Genomic DNA, 20200 nt, shown 5'->3' on the forward strand with positions numbered 1-20200 from the left:
AAAGAAATGCTACTTGCAATTGACTAAATGAGTTAAAGGTTATCATTTGGGGATGGCTCACTAACAATACATAAATAATGAATTGTTACACACACATTTAACAATATTTACAATGTTTATTCAGTCACAAAATAATCTTTATTTCACAGTTGTGCAAAAATCACTATTCTTCCACAATAGGACACAAGCTGTAAGGTCCATACAATAAGGCTGATGTCCATTCATTTAGACTTGGGCTTGCGCTTGATAATTGTGTTGATCCAGTTGACATAGCTAACAACTTTGGTGTAGACACCAGGCTTCCCAGTCTTTCCACAGCCATCACCCCAGCTGATGACTCCATACAAGAAGCTGACGTCATCCTTCACACAGGCCAGGGGGCCTCCTGAGTCACCCTGGGGGAACAAGCAGACACACACACAAACCGGCACACACACACACACACACACACACACACACACACACACACACACACACACACACACACACACACACACACACACACACACACACACACACACACACACACACACACAATGAGTCATCTCCTTGAAACCTTATATTACACAAACCAAGTGCACTCCTACCTACATTCAATATTTGTGTCATTACAACACAACATATAAACAAGGTGGGAAGTTAACCATAACCTTTCATTAAAGAGAATGCAGCTGAAAGCCATGCAATTTATACAGCAGCCTCCTCCATATGCATGTTCTGTGAACGCAACCCACTATACTCAAACCAAAACAGTCCAGAGGCTCCTCTATATATTATACTGTATCACTCATTACACATCCTTATCACATGGCTGACTGTACAATGTACAAGAAAACATTTATGCTCTTCTATTCTATTTTGGTCCAGAAAAGGAGCCCTAGGTCTATGCACTCTTACCTGGCAGGCATCCACACATCGGTCGGTCCCGGCACAGACCATGTTGGATGTCACATGGTTGCCGTAGACTTCAGGCTGGATACACCTCTCAAACGGGATGATCCTCACCCCGGCCTCCTGCAGGTTGCTGTATTTATTCGCCTCTTTGGAAAAATAAGGCAAATAAATCCATAATGGCTTGGATAGACTTATACACTGTAAGCATTAGGTCACATGATAACAATTACATTCATGTGAAGACATGAATAGGACACATGGACCTATATGGAAGAACATGTGATTGGACATGGTGCATTGATGTCTATTTGAGATGTTACATTGTTGTGATGACATATCTGACATATCTGACCAGTACAGTGAAGGACACGCAATACACCAGATGACTGTTTTTGACACAACACTTACTCTCATCCATGTAGCCCCAGCCAGTGATCTGACAGCAGTAGTAGTCTGGGAAGGTCATGGCTTTATCAGGCAGGCAGATTGGCCGTATAAATTGAGTCCTTCTCACACAGTGGCCATCTTGTTTTTTCAGTTTCACCAGAACTGTTGGAATAGAAACATTCTTATCATAAGACAGGAAAAGATGAAGAAAAGTTGTATTTATTTAATCTTTATTTAGCCTTGGCGTGTACATTAAGAACCGTTGTTCATTTCCTATGATTACGACCTGGAGTGGGGAAGTCATCCAAATAAGTTATAGAACTGTCACGTTCGTCGTTTGGATGAAGAGAGGAGGACCAAGGCGCAGCGTGATAAGAATACATTCTTCTATTTATTTAACGAAACGAAGAACACTTAAACAAACTATGCAAAACAACAAACGAACGTGAAGCTATATATTAAACAAGTGCAGACACAGGCAACTTACATATAGACAATAACCCACGAAATACCCAACGGAATATGGCTGCCTAAATATGGTTCCCAATCAGAGACAACGATAAACAGCTGCCTCTAATTGAGAACCAATCTAGGCAACCATAGACATACAAACACATAGACTAGTAAACACCCCATAAACATACAAAACCCCTAGACAAGACAAAACACATACATCCCCCATGTCACACCCTGACCTAACCAAAATAATAAAGAAAACAAAGATAACTAAGGCCAGGGCGTGACAGTAACCCCCCCCCCCCCCCAAAGGTGCGGACTCCGGCCGCAAAACCTGACACAGAAGGGGAGGGTCCGGGTGGGCCTTCGGCGGCGGCTCGGGTGCGGGACGTGGACCCCACTCCACCATAGTCATTACCCACTTTGGTGGCGCCTCTGGAGCGGGGACCCTCGCAGCGGGGACCCTCGCAGCGGGGACCCTCGCAGCGGGTCCCGGACTGAAGACCATCGTAGAGAGCGCCACTGGACGGAGGGGCGCCTCTGGACTGAGGGGCAGCTCCGGACTGAGGGGCAGCTCCGGACTGAGGGGCAGCTCCGGACTGAGGGGCAGCTCCGGACCGAGGGGTAGCTCCGGACTCAGGGGCAGCTCCGGACTGAGGGGCAGCTCAGGACTGAGGGGCAGCTCAGGACTGAGGGGCAGCTCAAGACTGAGGGGTAGCTCAGGACTGAGGGGCAGCTCCGGACTGACGGGCAGCTCCGGACTGAAAGGCAGCTCCGGACTGAAAGGCAGCTCCGGACTGAGGGGTAGCTCCGGACTGAGGGGTAGCTCAGGACTGAGGGGCAGCTCAGGACTGAGGGGCAGCTCCGGACTGAGGGGCAGCTCCGGACTGAAAGGCAGCTCCGGACTGAAAGGCAGCTCCGGACTGAGCGGTAGCTCAGGACTGAGCGGTAGCTCAGGACTGAGGGGTAGCTCAGGACTGAGGGGTAACTCAGGACTGAAAGGCAGCTCCGTACTGAAGGGCAGCTCCAGACTGACGGGCAGCTCCGGACTGACGGGCAGCTCCGGACTGACGGCCAGCTCCGGACTGGCGGGTGGCTCTGGCAGCTCCTGACTGGCGGGCGGTTCTGGCGGCTCCTGACTGGCGGGCGGCTCTGGCGGCTCCTGACTGGTGAGTGGCTCTGGCGGCTCCTGACTGGCGGGCGGCTCTGGAGGCTCCTGACTGGCGGGCGGCTCTGGCGGCTCCTGACTGGCGGGCGGTTCTGGCGGCTCCTGACTGGCGGGCGGCTCTGGCGGCTCCTGACTGGTGAGTGGCTCTGGCGGCTCCTGACTGGCGGGCGGCTCTGGAGGCTCCTGACTGGCGGGCGGCTCTGGCGGCTCCTGACTGGCGGGCGGCTCTGGCGGCTCCTGACTGGCGGGCGGCTCTGGCGGCTCCTGACTGACAGACGGCTCTAGCGGCTCCTGACTGACGGACGTCTCTAGCGGCTCAGGACAGACGGGCGGCTCTGACGGCTCAGGACAGACGGGCGGCTCTGACGGCTCAGGACAGACGGGCGGCTCAGGTGGCGCTGGACAGACGGGCAGATCAGGCGGCGCTGGACAGACGGGCAGCTCAGGCGGCGCTGGACAGACGGGCAGCTCAGGCGGCGCTGGACAGATGGGCAGCTCAGGCGGCGCTGGACAGACGGGCAGCTCAGGCTTGCCGAGGCGCACTGTAGGCCTGGTGCGTGGTGCCGGAACTGGTGGTACCGGGCTGGAGACACGCACCTCAAGGCGAGTGCGGGGAGAAGGAACAGGGCATACTGGACCCTGGAGGCGCACAGGAAGCCTGGTGCGTGGTGCCGGAACTGGTGGTACCGGGCTGGGAACATGCACCTCAGGGCTAGTGCGGGGAGGAGGAACAGGGCGTACAGGGCTCTGGAGACGCACAGGAAGCCTGGTGCGTGGTGTTGGCACTGGTGGTACTGGGCTGGGGACACGTACCTCAAGGCGAGTGTGGGGTGCTGGAACTGGAGGCCTGGTTCGTGGCGCCGGCACCGGAGGACTGGTGCGAGGGGCTGCCACAGGAGAGCTGGTGCGTGGGGCTGCCACAGGAGGTGCAGGACTAGGGAGGTGCACAGGAGGCCTGGTGCGTGGGACTGGCACTGTCATTGCCAGACGGTTAGCACGCACCTCAGGACGAGTATGGAGAGCTGACTCAGGTAACATCAAATCCCGGACACGCTCCGTCGGGCGGATGTCGTGCCTCATGCACCAACACAGCAACTCCCTCATTTCACTCTCTTCCAATTTCCCCATTAATTCCTTCAGAGTCTCTGCTTCACTCCCCTTGCTCACCTCCAATTCCACCCCGACTGGCTCTGGTTCCATCTTCGGCTCCTCACGGTAAGCACGGGAAGTTGGCGCAGGTCTCCTACCTGAACTCGCCACACGCCCCGTGTGCCCCCTCCCAAGACATTTTTGGGGCTGCCTCTCAGGCTTCCAGCCGCGCTGCCAAGCTAGCTCCTCAAAATGCCGCCTCTTACAACTTACATATAGACAATAACCCACGAAATACCCAATGGAATATGGCTGCCTAAATATGGTTCCCAATCAGAGACAACGATAAACAGCTGCCTCTAATTGAGAACCAATCTAGGCAACCATAGACATACAAACACATAGACTAGTAAACACCCCATAAACATACAAAACCCCTAGATAAGACAAAACACATACATCCCCCATGTCACACCCTGACCTAACCAAAATAATAAAGAAAACAAAGATAACTAAGGCCAGGGCGTGACAAGAACGCTGTATGATGTAGTGTAGTCGTTATTCAAAATCTTGAATCATGAAAACACAGAACGATTGCTCCACTATTAAATAATGTCTGTTTTGCTTTCAGAAAATAGCTCTTGTAAAATTGGGAAAGATCAGAAAAGAGAGAAAAAAGTGAGGGAGTACCTTTTGAATGGACACAGATGCTCAGACACTGTCATACCCAAATGTATGTGTGTGTCTGTGTGTGTCTTCACATTGGAGACAGCTGTTCCAAGATGCACAGCTGCGAGCACAGAGTGTGCGCTGCAGACACGTAGACTGAGTGTTGTAGTCTAGGAAGACGTGTGTGAGTCAGTGTTAGAGCATGTGCAATAATGTCAACTTTGTGTGAGTGTGTGTATGCAAATAATCAGTGAGAGTGAAAAGGAACGTGACATAGTGTAACGGCTGTCGTCGGAATGAGACCAAAGCGCAGCGTGGAAAGTGTTCATGATCTTTATTGTCAAGAATCACTCAAACAAAAATAACGAATACAAAAACGAAAGCGAACAGTTCCGTCAGGCACAGATACTAAATGGAAAACAACACCCCACAAAACCCAAACGGAAAATGACAACTATTATATGATCCCCAATCAGAGACAACGATAGACAGCTGCCTCTGATTGGGAACCACACTAGGCAAAAACAACAAAGAAATAGAAAACATAGATTCTCCCACCCGAGTCACACCCTGACCTAACCAAACATAGAGAATGAATAAGGATCTCTAAGGTCAGGGCGTGACACATAGTATATTTACCAATGTCATGGAGAGTTGGATTGAAGACAGAGAAACGGTCTGGAAAGATGTACTTCTCCACTCCAAAGGTTTTGGTGTCCGAAGATGTAACGTTGAAGTTATGCTGACCCAGAATCACACGAATCTTCGACACAAGGGGACTGAGGACAGAAACACATCCTTCTCATCATTCTATGTCGCTAGTAGTGGACCATTATGTCACATGAATTCACTTGAATACAATTACATTTCATTTGTATGATATTAATGCCTTATGTCCTGGGGCCGTCTGTATCAAGTGTCTCAGAGTAGCTGATCTAAGATCAGGTCCCCCTTGTCCATGTCATTTTAGTCATTGTGATTTAAAAAGGTCAAACTGAGCCTAAGCACTCCTACTCTGGCACCTGGACTGAAAGGTTTAAACCTAAAGACCCAAGACCATAGTAACGAGGAATCTTCAAGGAAAATCCTCCCAGAGCGCTTCAGTTTTTACTCAAACTCAATATTTGTGTCTAATTATACTGTAGTTTGTGATCATAAAATGGCAATGTTAAAGTCAATGTCATGAGTGTCTGTGAGAAAATGTGAGGTTGAAGGTTGAATGTGAAAGCTAGCACACTAAACATCGTATTCTCTGCTGCCTTACGTACCATTGCAACCATTCCAAGCAAACACCTATACAAATATTGAAATGATCAGACATTCTTTATTTCTTACTAAGCTTAACATCTAGTTGTTATTGTACATGGTCCCTCAAGAAATGCAGCATGGTAGAATTGAATCACAGTTGCATACCACACAAACAGGTGACAAAATAAGAAGCACCCTAAGAGTACACTCTTACAATAAAAGGTACTACCTAGAACCTAAAAGGGTTCCAATTCTGTCAAAGGAGAAGCCTTTGACAAACCCTTTTTGGTTCCAGGTAGAACCCTTTTCGGTTCCATTTAGAACCCGTTCCACAGAGAACTGACTCGTAGTGGCATAAAATCCAAATAGGTGACGACATAATCAACACAAATGGATGCTGCAAGTAGTAGTGTAGTGTCTATATCTTCTAATTCTACAGTACCTGCGAAAGAAGCAGTGTGCGGCAGAGACCACCCAGCAGGACGAGACCAGGGTGCCCGCGCAGAAGTTGTCATCTCCTATGTAGAGGGCTGCCATCCAGGGATGGGTACCGGGCAGGGCAGAGCTGCCACCCAGGATGCGACCCTTGGCCACTGATATCCTCTTCTTATGCCTCTTTCCGCACACAGGCTTCTTGGCTGGCTTGGCGTCATTGGTTTGGTTGGTGTCAGGGAGGACGTTAGGTGGCGGTGGCGGCCGTGGCACCTGTACCACTCTCCGCGAAGAAGCTGTGTGAGGGAACAGGGAAGCAGACTTAAAGTAACTGTCCAGGGAAAATGGCACTTTTAAAGTTCATATTCTGTTAACTCATACCCAAATAACATTGTTGACTCGTCCTATACTCGTATTTGTGGCCAAAGGATCATTTTAAGTAAAAACACTCCACGCCTCAAACAGACTGTTTCACAAACGCTTGCTATTTCCTCATAGAGAATGATGTTTATTTTACCTTTATTTAACTAGGCAAGTCAGTTAATAACAAATTCTTATTTACAATGATGGCCTAGGAACAGTGGGTTAACTGCCTTGTTTAGGGGCAGAATGACAGATTTTTAGCTTGTCAGCTCAGGTATTTGATCTAGCAACCTTTTGGTTACTGGCCCAACACTCTAACCACTAGGCTACCTGCCGCTCCAGATGTGATAGCCGTGAGAAGGATGAGCTGGCCAATCAGTGGTCATTAATATTTGAACTCAAAATTTTTGAAAAACATGATTACACTTTGACATTATGGGGTATTGTGTGTAGGCCAATGACCCCCCCAAAAATCCATTCAATCAATTTTAAATTCAGGCTGTAACAACAACATTTTCAAAAAGTCAAGGGGTGTGAATACTTTCTGAAGGAACTGTAGGTCATATTTCATACAAATCCGGAGTGACCAACTTCACATATAAATTCTCATTAAAGCAAGTCTAAGAAGTCCCATTTCTATGCTTTTAGTTCTTAAGTTTCATTTTTCCATCTTTTACCTGCATTTTTGTACACCAGCTTCAAACAGCTGAAAATATAATATGTTTGGTTATGGAAAATATATTTCACAGCGATTTAGATGGTACAATGATTCTCTACACTATACTTGCTTAATTTGTCACATAAACTGAAATTAGGTGAACTATTAGAATTTTGGCAACCAGGAAATGGGGGAGCGATTTCTGCATGTTACATATTTAAGTTTAGAAGGGCTTCATTTCAAATCAGTTCATATTCACTGTGAAGAGCACTGATTTCATTGTCAACATGTGATAGGGTAATACTAGTCATAAACTGGTAATACTAAACTACTACTAGTAGTAGTCTTCTATTACTACTACTACTAGTGCTGCTGCTGCTACTACTAATGCTGCTACTACTACTACTACTACTACTACTACTACTACTACTAACACTACTACTACTACTACTACAACTACTACTAACACTACTACTGCTGCTAACAGGCTTACAATTACTACCTACCAGCATACAGTTAATTGCTACATACAAGGCTTCTAAGTATACCTCTTCTTAACATTTTGGACTTTACCAGTGGCTCATTTCCCCCTGAAAAGACAACCAACAAATAGAGCTGTTTTATAGAAAGTATTGAAAAGAATCCCAATAACACATTGCCAGAAATTCAGATTAGCATACCATTTGCCACCCAACAATTACCATTCAATGATGTGGTGGAATAGCAGTTGGCCCAACATTTCTTTTTGCTTTCTGTGCATACCCACGACATCATGACATCGATATAACAGAGCCAAGTTGGCCGAGTTACTGCAGAAGCATTTGGCACTTTCTGAATGATTCTCAATTTCCTTATCTCAATTTACACATTTTTCTTAGCTATTCTGACTAACTTTCTATTTAAACATTAGGCTACCGGTGTCAAGATAGCATTCTCTTCTGAGTCGTACAGGAAAGTTAAGTGTAGTAATCTTCTTTTTATCACTAATAGGGCCATTTGTTTATTAAAAAGTGCTGAGCTTTGAATTTTACGTAGGGCAGGTGTCATGGGTTATGTCACTGTTCTGTGAAAGCAGAGAATAACATTTTTGGTGGAATATAAAAACAGAGATGGTTCTATTCCACTTAAATGAGATGCAGCTGTTGGTGAGATTCAAAAAGCTGTCCAACTCTTCATTACTCGTTATAATACAGTAGGGGAAGGTGAAGTATGTTTTGCATTCAGCATCATTCCCTCAAGGGAAATATTGTATTCATTCTAACAAAGATACCTACATATATTTCAGGATGTTGTGTATCCCTGGAAATGATCAGAATTCATGTAAACATTATAGTTTTGAAAACAGCTTTTCCCAAAAAATGTGTCTTTTGGCACAACTTACCCCAGGTATGGGCTAAATAGAGCTGCAGGACAGGGTAAGTTAAGTCGCCTACACAATTCTGTACTGAATGAAATATGACCACTACATTTTTAAAACCATTTCTATCTTTATTTCCCAAACACAATTCAACACAATCACAATCGCTTGTTTGTCTTTAGAGTGACTAGAGTGACTAACAAACACTTTGACCTTTTTTATATACTTTTAACATAGGCCAGACCCTGTTATTACCTCATATCCCAGCGATAATGCCTTGCATTACTCCTGGGAAGAAAACATTTCAATTTGTCTCAACTTGCCATTGGCTCAACAATTTGCTCAACTTACCTGATGGCCATTGGCTCAATATACTCCAAGGCAAATGTTTTGGCTATATTAGCTCACACAGCTACAAGGATACACTTTCATGCTAGGTTTAGGACCTCATATTGAAGCTTATAGAGACCCCAACTGATATATAGAACAAGTTAGTTAGTATTATCTACAAAAATTATCTAGATACTTTGGTTTAGATACAAGTATCATGAAACACAATAAATAAATTTGACTTAGTGAAAATCTTCTATTTTTTACCTAACTTACCACTTTTTCCATGTGGTTTCTTCCTCCTCAGACTCCATGAAATGATGACCTCTTCCTAAATATTTGGTCAAATTATACATGTATGGTTTCCTAGAAACAAGGATGTCTCAACTTGGCTCAATTTACCCCACTCTCCCCTAAAGGTTTTAAGGGAGTACAAATTGAAGACTGACAAATGCATATTTCACCCTCGATCAAGGATAAAGCCCCTCACGGATCAGAGAGACTCGCTGAGCTCTGTCATTCATATCAGGTTAATTTATCCCAACTCTATTTTCTAAAGTAAACTTCATCCACAAAGATATAATCAATCAATCCTTTAAATGCAGTCATCTAACAAGTTATTCATAGTGAGATGACAAGGGCATTTCTCAAAATGACCAGATGAGTACAGTGGCAAATTGTCATGACAATCAATCTCACTCAATGAATAACATAGATTTTGAAAACCTCCAATTTGACACCCCTTGGGAGCATGTTCCCACTTCCACCCACTTTCTTCTAAAGCGTCAACCAGCCCTGTTACACTCGACGCATAACTTTTGCCAAGCGTGACAACACTCCCATTATTATTGTCAATGAAACCTGGGAGTAAGCAGTGCTTCTCCGCGACAAAATTTCGACACACGGCTCACGCCTGAGAACACTTGATAAAGTGGTTTGCGCTCTTTTCACGCTGGGAAAAATGAAGCCTCCAGTGTAGCAGCTAAAAAAACACTGCTTTCGTGACGCCCCAGTATAGCACTCATGTTACTCACATAAACGCATGACACAAGACGGAACGTCACAGTTCTCCCAGGAGATGGCTCTGTCATTGAGGGTGTAGCACCACGGCATCTTGTCCCCGTCTGGGTTTCTGGACAGTGGACATGTTATGCTGGTGTTATGACACACTTTACAGTAACCCGGCCTGCACCCCAAAAGAGCAAGCATAAGCACAGTTCCAAGGAAAAAATCCCAAGAAGAAAGAAACCTCAAGAGCAGTGGTATTCAAAGTCGGGGTCGCGACAAAACTGTTCTCATCGTTCTCGCAGGGGTTCTCTCCAAAAAAAAAAATTTTTTTAGGAACAAAACATTCAGAGTACAGATTATTGTATGGGACAATATACAAATGTTTTAGAGAAAGACAATTTGAAAAATATAATGTTATCGAGTAAATATGTTTATCGGTTTCTTTTCATTTTGATAAGTATACCGATTGTAAAGGTTACTTCATTATATTTGGGGTGGGGTCGCCAGAAAGTGGTCCCTGCTGAAAAAGTTTGAATGCCACTGAAAAACAAGAAGAACCAGAGTCAGAGGGGGAAGCCCCTCCTCTGGCTGTAGCTGGTAGAATAACCATATCACCATCTAAACCAGACACAGACAGACAGACAGACAGACAGACAGACAGACAGACAGACAGACAGACAGACAGACAGACAGACAGACAGACAGACAGACAGACAGACAGACAGACAGACAGACAGACAGACAGACAGACAGATAGACAGACAGACAGACAGACAGACAGGGGGGGGAGTCGAATGATAGTGCTGTGATAGCGGTGGCATGAAGCATAGACAGACTTACACTTCTGTTCTGGGTTGCCAGATTGGTTGTCAATAAAGACTTAAAGAAATAAACACTTCATAATGCCGCACACACCTGCAGTAGGAGTGTTCCCCCAAGCCCCTGAGGGTGGCGCGCTCCACAGTGCCCATGTGGAGTTCATCATGTAATAGGTCAGAGTTCCACGGCAGACAGCGGGCACCAGAGACGGTGGTGTTCACTACGCCACGGTAGTCTATGCCCTTGTTGTCATAGCACTCTTCCTCTGGAGCTGAACAACAAGAGATGTGAGGGATAAGAAAATAAGTATATCACAGTTTCCTGTGTTTATGTGTTTGTTTATGAGAGCGTGTGCATGACCGTCGGTTTGCTTTATTTTGGAATATCTAAATGTTTATAGTCTACATGTAACCACAGAGTAAGATAAACATCATAAAATCTACTCTCTATCTCAATGAATGACCTCTGGCTCAGACTAGTAATTCTAAGCTAAAGCTATGCTATGCTAAACTAGGCTAACCTAGCAATGTAAATGTAACTGTGTTAGCATGTAGCGGTTGGACTAACCGATGCCACAGTAGGGTCCACTGTAGCCAGGCCTGCAGGCACACACCTCCTCCCTGGTGGCTGTGATGAGACGGCACGTGCCATCGTTCTCACAGGGGTTCTCACTGCAGACTGAAGACAGTTACACACTACATCAGGTATATTACATTATGACAAACCACAGCACTGGGATCAGTTCCAACCACCCATTTCCTGCCTCCCACCATTGCATGATAAACACAGGAGCTGGTCTTGCATCAGTGCTTTAAGGGTGTTAACTTGGACCAAAACAAACATGAAGCAGTAGACTACCTACATTAGAGTGCTTATGGTTCAGGGTTGCAAAAGTATAGTGGGAGAAATGCATTCACTAACACAGACACCGGTGTAGTTGTCAGATTTGACATGTAGTTCTTGGTGTGGCCTTGTGGGGACAGTATAAGTGGGAAAAGCCTACATAACAGGCTGGCAAGGTGGAAGCAGGAAAAGGCAAGTCCTTCTGTACCAAACTAGACGAAGGGGAAGTTCTGCCAGTAAATGGTAGCGCAAAATCCCATTTCTTTGCATAACCTTATAAAAATCCTTCCTACCATGACAAAACAGGTTCCGGTCAAACGAGCTCTCCAAAATGCCTTTCTCTTTTGTAAGTCCCATAAAACATCCCCCCATTGAGATGAAAGACCCTTCGGCGAGATTCGGGCGTGTCCCACACTCCCCTCCTGAGTCACGTTGAGTCATGTAATCTGTCTTTTCATCTACAGCAAGGCTACACTTGTAACCATGGAGAGTAAAATCAAAGAGACAGCCAACCCTGCTTTTGGTATCTCTATAGCAGGGATGGGCAACTGGCGGCACCCTTTTTGTAGGCCCGTGGAACAATTGTCGGGGTCTCAATTTACTGTTACGCATTAGAATAATAGAATGCAATAAGGTGCAATTTCATCAGCAGTCACTCAATTAACCCATAAATTAGCAGTGCTGACATATGAGGCCATTTAGGATAGCCCAATTATGTCACTTTGTGATTAGCTCGTGGAAGATTGCATACAGTCACCTCATTGTGTTGTAGAGCAATTCCTCCTGGATTAATGAGGACTATAATTAAGTAATTATATTTATTATAGTAATATAAGGTATTGAGATGGATGGTCACAGACATTGTGGGGTTAGTGGTTAGGTACTTTTTTTGTGCACACAGTGTGTGTGTCTCTTTCTCTCTCTGTGTGTCTCTCTCTCTGTGTGTGTGTGTGTGTGTGTGTGTGTGTGTGTGTGTGTGTGTGTGTGTGTGTGTGTGTGTGTGTGTGTGTGTGTGTGTGTGTGTGTGTGTGTGTGTGTGTGTGTGTGTGTGTGTGTGTGTGTGTGTGTGTGTGTTTGTTTGTGTGTGCGTGTGTTTATGCGTGTGTTTATGCGTGTGTGATTGTGTCACCTCACCAGTCAATAACTGGGAAACCCCTTTGAGTGTACAAGAGTGAGGTGTGGCAACGTGTGGCAACACTGGATACTAGAGTGACTAACAATAAGCTGAGATGGCTGACACTGGACTCATCAAGGTCTGGAGCAAGGCTACAGCAAGGCTACACTTGTAACCATGGAGAGTAGAATCAAAGAGACGGCCAACCCTGCTTTTGGTATCTCTATAGTAGGCCCACAAACCAATTGTCCGGGTCTCAACTTACTGTTGAGAGTTTGAATAGTAGAATACAGAAAGTGCAATTTCAAAATTTGATTGTACATCAGCAGTTACTCAATTAACCCATGTCAGCTAAATTGTTTTAGATTGGTAAGTTAGTCTAACAGCCAGCTATCTAAACTTGTAGTAAGCATGGTCGAACTACCGCCCGGGATTGGGCCCATTGATCATCAGTTATCAAAACCACAAACATTTCCCTCCACCCCATGGCAAAATGTGGAGAATTGCAGGAAATTTGCTTTAAAACTTTACATTTTTCTATCCGCCCCATGGCAAAAAGAGTAGAACTGCACAAAATTTGTTATACCATTTCAAAATCTTCTCTCTGCCCCATGGCAAAATGTGTAGAATTTCTGCAAACTTGCTTTAAAACGGCAACATTTTTTCTAAGCCCCATGGCAAAATATGCAGAATTGCTGGAAATTAACTTTAAAACTAAAAATATTTATCTTCACTGTCATGCGGGGTGCAGCTAAAATGTTTTGCTCACAAGGTGGGGGGTGGTACGCAGACCCACGAGCCATTGCGGCCCCTCATGATGAGTTCCATTTATTTGTGTCCCCACCCCTATCAAAGCTGCCCATCCCTGCTCTATGGGAACAAACGTGAGGTGATTTGTTTTTTTGGCTTTCTCAAGGCCTGGTAGCCTCACCCAAACCGCCCCCAACCATTAAGGCATTGAGAAAACAGTGTGATGCTTGGCAACACAGCTGAGACTAAAGCCTGATCATCTGAGAGGTGTGGGAGATTGAGGAATGTCGGAATGGGAAGTATTGAGACGGAGATTTACTAAAGAAGCCCTCATACTCCAAAGGTTTTAGGGGCCCCTGTGGGGCCCATTCCCCTGCCAAGAGACAGCACCTCATCAAGTCTAAGGTTCCACTCACATTTTTAACAAAAGATAACAAGACAAAAAATACATGGCAAGGAGTGGCTAAAGCAACAAAGGTTGAAAGAAAGCATGAACGTTACCGGTATAGCGCACTCTCTCACAGGAGATCTCCCCGTCCACACATGTGCACCGTTCCACATTACGGTGGTAGATCCTTCCCCAGGATTCTCCGATGTCATAATATCTCAGGTGTATGGTTTCATAGCACTTCCCTGACAAAGGGGAGAACAGAGGGATAAAAGGTAGTTGGGTGAAATGTGAGAGGAGGAGGAAGGGAACAGGTCAATGAGGTGATAGGGGGCATCGTTTGTGTTTGGCACTGTGAAGAGCAAGATATGGGTCAATGCTCTATTTTTCAAGAGGGTAGACAGTTTCTCTACCACCTCCACACCTCTAAATGTAGAGTAAAACCCCATTGGCAATTGACTCTAAGCTGAATGTATAACTGCTTCAGTTTCATTGAAACTACTTTGAAACACAAGTTCATATAGAAAGTATGATAGTGAGTGACTCACTCTGATCACAGTGCCTCCCGGTGAAGTTCTCTGGACAGGAGCACTCAAAGGAGCGTCTGTGGGGGACCAGAGTGCAGATGCCGACATTTTGACATGGATTCACCTGACACAAGTCTGTGAATCTGCGTGATGAGTGGACGAACACTAAAACACATCAAACAAATACACAAGGAACTATATTAGTGAAAACATTAGTAAGAAACAGTATAGTACATCAGTAACATCAGAATATAGTATGTACCAAGTATGTACCAGTATGTATAGTATGATTAGCTTTAAAGCTGTAAGAGAACATTTGGAAAACGCACTAAGATTCAGGCGGATTGAAAGATAGTACATGATAATGCATACCAGTACTATAAATAGCAGGAAATGTGTATCTAAGATTTTATAGATACATACACAGAGACAATAGAGACTTAGTAGACCATGAAGTCTTGTCCATAGTTTCTACAGAAATGACCTCTTACCACTGGGTTGAGTGGTCACAGCTGCACAGTATCCCCACAGAAAGTCCCGATCAAAATTGTGCGTCAGAGAACACCTATGATTCAGAAAAGAAAACATTCCTGTAAAGCACACACAACAGTTTCAACTTAGCCATTGAGATCAAGGAGTCAGATAAGAAATCAACAGCGCATTGACAACTAGCAGTCACCTGGGTAAGAACTGTGAGCATACTAAAATGGACCCTTATTCCTCAGAAACCTGTATGTCTCAGTAAGTAGCACTGTACGTACAGGAGGTGGGTTTGAAACTGATACCATATTTAATAATGACTGTCTTTAAGATTTATTGAGGAGAAGGTCCTAATAACGTTGCACTTCCTTAATCCTTTTTGGACAAAAATGATATCCACCCATCCATCCACACCCACACCCACTAACTAAAACCTCGTCCATTACATAAACCCAATACATCAAACCCAATACATTGGGTTTAAAAAACCTTTGAAAAAAAAACTAAGGGATAAAGGGACTTCCAGCGGCTGAGGTTCTAAGAGGACACACACACTCGCACACACACACCCTCAAAATCCCACACGGTTAAAGATGAGCCAGCACTAGGCTCTTGCTGTTAATTGAGAACTGAGTGGAAGAGGGCAAGAACACCATCCATATTGAATTACATCCTAGTTGTGCGTACTTGCAGACGCCTATAGCCCTGTCATAGCCTGAGTGGATTTGCCCTGCAGTCGCAGCGCAGTTCCACAGATGATGACATATATCATAGCACTTCCTGTCCAACAGCTGTGGTTATTGAGACACACATCTGTGGTCTCATCGTTTTCACAATACAAGAATTTAATCAAAACAAGTAAAGACTGTATTTTGAGACATGACATCATTAATATACACCATTAAACCAGTAGTGGAAAAAGTACCCAATTGTCATACTTGAGTAAAAGTAAAGATACATTAATAGAAAATAGCTCAAGTAAAAGTAAAAGTCACCCAGTAAAATTCTACTTGAGTAAAAGTCTAAACGTAATTGGTTTAAAATATACTTAAGTATCAAAAGAAAATGTAATTACTAAAAGTATAAAAAGTATAAAAAGTAAAAGTATAAATCATTTCAAATTCCTTATATTAAGCAAACTAGACGGCACCAATTTCCGGATAGCCAAAGGTACACTCCAACATTCAGACATAATTTACAAACAAAGCATGTGTGTTTAGTGAGTCCACCAGATCAGAGGCAGTAGGGATGACCAGAGATGTTCTCTTGATAAGTACGTGAATTGGACCATTTTCCTGTCCTGCTAAGCATTCAAAATGTAACGAGTACTTTTGGGTGTCAAGGGAAATGTATGGAGTAAAAAGTATAATATTATCTTAAGGAATGTAGTGAAGTAAAAGTAAAAGTAGTCAAAGATATAAATAGTAAAGTAAAGTACAGATACCCCAAAAAATTACTTAAGTAGTACTTTAAAGTATTTTTACTTAAGTACTTTACACCACTGCATTAAACCATTAACTCAGGTTATAAAACCAGAGTAACCGTGTTATAAACATGTTATAGCATATAGCATATTCATTACAGTTTATGGTGAATAAATTAGCAGTGCTGACTAGTGATGACATATGAGGCCATTTAAGATAGCTGAATTAGGTCACATAGTGATTAGCTCGTGGAAGATTGCATACAGTCACCTCATTGTGTTTTAGAGCAATTCCCTTTGGATTAATGAGGACTATAATTAAGTCATTATATTTATTATAGTAATATAAGGTATTGAGATGGATGGTCTGTGTGTGTGTTTATGCATGTGTGATTGTGTCACCTCACCAGTCAACAAATCTGTCGTTCTGCCCCTGAACAAGGCAGTTAACCCACTGTTCCTAGGCCGTCATTGAAAATAAGAATTTGTTCTTAACTGACTTGCCTAGTTAAATAAAGGTAAAATAAAATAACTAAAAAATAACTGGGAAAACCCTTTTGAATGTACAAGAGTGAGGTATCTCTTTAAGTGATGGAAATGTGTGGCAATGTTGTGTTGTGTGTATTTGGTTGAAGTGGTTGTTTGTTTCTCCAAAACACTGGATACTAGAGTGACTAACAATAAGCTGAGATGACCGACACTGGACTCACCAAGGTCTGGATGAACGGATGGTGATACAGTGGTGGTGAATGCTTCCTCCCTGACGGAATGGGAACTTACATTCTTTCCTATCTACTGTAAGAGCTGGATCCACAGAAACAGGGTTAGATACATATGGTTATCATCAGCACAAGTCATCATATTTTATTATACACATATTCTAGTGGTCAATTCTGCATTCTCTGCAAGAAAATTGAAAATTTATTTCAACTTTTTTCATGAAGTTTGTCGTACAAGATCAAGTTCGAAGTAAAAATCATATTCAAAGTAAAAACTCAAAAAAACAAAAACACTTTGTGGCAGAATAGAGGCAATTTAATGTGAATATGCTAATGAACAACCAGGTGTTCTCCCATGGCGCCAGAGGGACAATGAATCCTTTGAGTTTGACAGTGGCTCCAGCCAGGACCCAATTAAGTTATATTACTGTGGAGGCCCAGTAGAAGGGCAGCATAAATCTCATAACTTCATCCTTCCCTTAAACAGCCTAATCATTGTTCTGGTATGAAAAGAGATGTGGACCCTTAACACAAACTGAATAGTACTGGATTCCTACTGCATCGACAAATGAGATCATTATCTCTGAGTTCTTGATTGGTAAAATGGTTGATGGGCTGTATTGTACAATTGTGTAAAGTTATTATACAAACAAGATATTTCAACATTTCATAAACAAAGAGGCTACAGGATAGTGAAGATTACGCACAAAGCTGTAATCAATTAAACAGGTGCTTTGTGTTGTTAACGTGAATAGGAAATAATTACCTTTATGACTATTGTCGTTCCCATTTCTCGTACGTAACGTTTCATATCCAGGCAGTACCATTCGCTGTTATCAAAGTGAAACAAAGTTAAAGTAATGCATTGTTAGTTTACTTTGTTTCCAAATTACGCACGTAAAAATATGCCTCTCCAAAAGGTTCACTGGTTGCGCTCTAGAACTGCAATAATTGTAAGAAATAACTGTTTTTAAATTCACGTACCGTCCGTGCACTGAGGACATACGGTAGGAAAAGTAACACAAAGTATAGCATCATAATATTTTTGTTTGTTTGGTCGCTGATTTAGATATCATGCGCAAATTTTTTAGAAGTAAATTTCCTGAAGCAGGTCCGTTAGATAAACGTTGTCACGTCTTATCTGTCAACTCCAGAGAACTCAGTCTGCTTTTGGTCATTGAGAACGTGGGAAATCCTGCAAGAGCGATACTGTCCTCTATAAACTCAAACTCTATTGAGTAAATCAATTTCGTCATTAGACAGACTTTTCGGTTATGGTCATTATTCTACGCAAAACATCGAACGTTTTCCCTCGCGACACGCCCACGATGAAACCTGCAAGATCTTGAAAGAGCGGATATTTTGATGTAATGGAAAGTAACCTTTTGGCAGATGGGGGCGGGTGACGGTGCGGGGTCCCTCCTCTCGATCTGAGCTTGGTCGCCATGCAGCGTCCCAGAGTTGTAAACATTCCAAGTGCGGCGTGCTGTGGCAAGAATACCCACTGTCCCATAACCAAGCCTCTAATTTTCCAAGGTTGCAATATTTGACATCCCTGCAGATGCTATAGTAAATTACACAATGAGACCTATTCTTACAAGATTTCTGACAGTTTACAAGACCGGTAAAAAAAAGTGGGTTATAATGTGCGGTTCAAATATGAAATTGTTCACTTTAATGATAACTAACACTGTTAATAATTTACCATTCTGACCAACTGGGCAAACAGACTGAGAAGACAAAACACACCAAGGAGAATTTTGGAATGTGAAAATCTTATAAACCAAATGATAAGGGTTTTACAGGTCTATGTTTGAACCAGGTTTGGTAACAAGGATTTGCATTCTAAAAATGTTTTATCTCAAGCTAAATTAATCATTAAAGGGGCAATCTGAGATTTGTACATCTATTGTTGAATGAAATTAATGATGTACACAATCTTTCAAAAGTTTGGGGTCACTTAGAAATGTTCTTGTTTTCCAGGAAAACATACATGAAATTAGTTGCAAAATGAATAGGAAATATAGTCAAGACGTTGACAAGGTTATAAATAATGATTTTTAATTGAAATAATAATTGTGTCCTAAAAACTTTGCTTTCGTCAAAGAATCCTCCATTTGCAGCAATTACAGCATTGCAGACCTTTCGCATTCTAGTTGTCAATTTGTTGAGGTAAACTGATGAGATTTCACCCCATGCTTCCTGAAGCACCTCCCACAAGTTGGATTGGCTTGATGAGCACTTCTTACGTACCACACGGTCAAGCTGCTCCCACAACAGCTCAATAGGGTTGAGATCCAGTGACTGTGCTGGCCACTCCATTATAGACAGAATACCAGCTGACTGCTTCTTCCCTAAATAGTTATTGCATTGTTTGGAGCTGTGCTTTGGGTCATTGTCCTGTTGCAGGAGGAATTGGCTCCAATTAAGCACCGTCCACAGGGTACGGCATGGCGTTGCAAAATGGAACGATTGCCTTCCTTCTTCAAGATCCCTTTTAGCCTGTACAAATCTCCCACTTTACCACCACCAAAGCACCCCCAGACCATCACATTGTCTCCACCATGCTTGACAGATGGCATCAAGCACTCCTTCAGCATCTTTTTATTTTTTCTGCGTCTCACGAATGTTCTTCTTTGTGATCCGAACACCTCAAACTTAGATTAGTCTGTCCATAACACTTTTTTCCAATCTTCCTCTGTCCAGTGTCTGTGTTATTTTGCCCATCTTAATCTTTTATTTTTATTGGCCAGTCTGAGATATGGCTTTTTCTTTGCAACTCTGCCTAGAAGGCCAGCATCCCAGAGTCGCCTCTTCACTGTTGACGTTGAGACTGGTGTTTTGCGGGTACTATTTAAGCTGCCAGTTGATGTGAAGGGAGTAGTACACATCGTGTGTGTGTGTGTGTGTGTGTGTGTGTGTGTGTGTGTGTGTGTGTGTGTGTGTGTGTGTGTGTGTGTGTGTGTGTGTGTGTGTGTGTGTGTGTGTGTGTGTGTGTGTGTGCGTGCGTGCGTGCGTGCGTGCGTGCATGTGTGTGTGATTGTGTCACCTCAACCAGTCAATAACTGGGAAACCCCT

General features: G+C 43.6%; 1 protein-coding gene across 1 annotated transcript; it reads right to left on the reverse strand.

The window, feature by feature from the left end:
- Positions 1–96: 96 nt before the first annotated feature.
- LOC120049229 (hepatocyte growth factor activator) lies at positions 97–18737 on the reverse strand. The gene is made up of 14 exons (XM_038995464.1): positions 18107–18737; positions 17889–17952; positions 17114–17207; positions 14992–15065; positions 14522–14665; positions 14087–14218; positions 11446–11556; positions 10975–11149; positions 10086–10183; positions 6354–6639; positions 5303–5442; positions 1303–1443; positions 898–1040; positions 97–395 (listed from the first exon to the last, which is right to left on the reverse strand). The coding sequence occupies exons 1-14, from the start codon at positions 18158–18160 to the stop codon at positions 222–224; spliced, it is 1830 nt and encodes a 609-aa protein (XP_038851392.1). The 5' UTR covers positions 18161–18737; the 3' UTR covers positions 97–221.
- Between the last annotated feature and the right edge of the window lie 1463 nt (positions 18738–20200).

Source organism: Salvelinus namaycush, chromosome 6 (assembly GCF_016432855.1).
Source record: "Salvelinus namaycush isolate Seneca chromosome 6, SaNama_1.0, whole genome shotgun sequence".
Classification (NCBI taxonomy): Eukaryota; Metazoa; Chordata; class Actinopteri; order Salmoniformes; family Salmonidae; genus Salvelinus; species Salvelinus namaycush.

Coding starts and splice junctions, on each gene's coding strand:
- LOC120049229 (XM_038995464.1), bottom strand. CDS start 18,160: ATGATGCTATACTTTGTGTTACTTTTCCTACCGTATGTCCTCAGTGCA. Junction 10,184..10,974: donor GGGGAACACTCCTACTGCAG/GTGTGTGCGGCA, acceptor TCCACTGTCCAG/AAACCCAGACGGGGACAAGA. Junction 6,640..10,085: donor GTCTTGTGTCATGCGTTTAT/GTGAGTAACATG, acceptor TCCCTCACACAG/CTTCTTCGCGGAGAGTGGTA.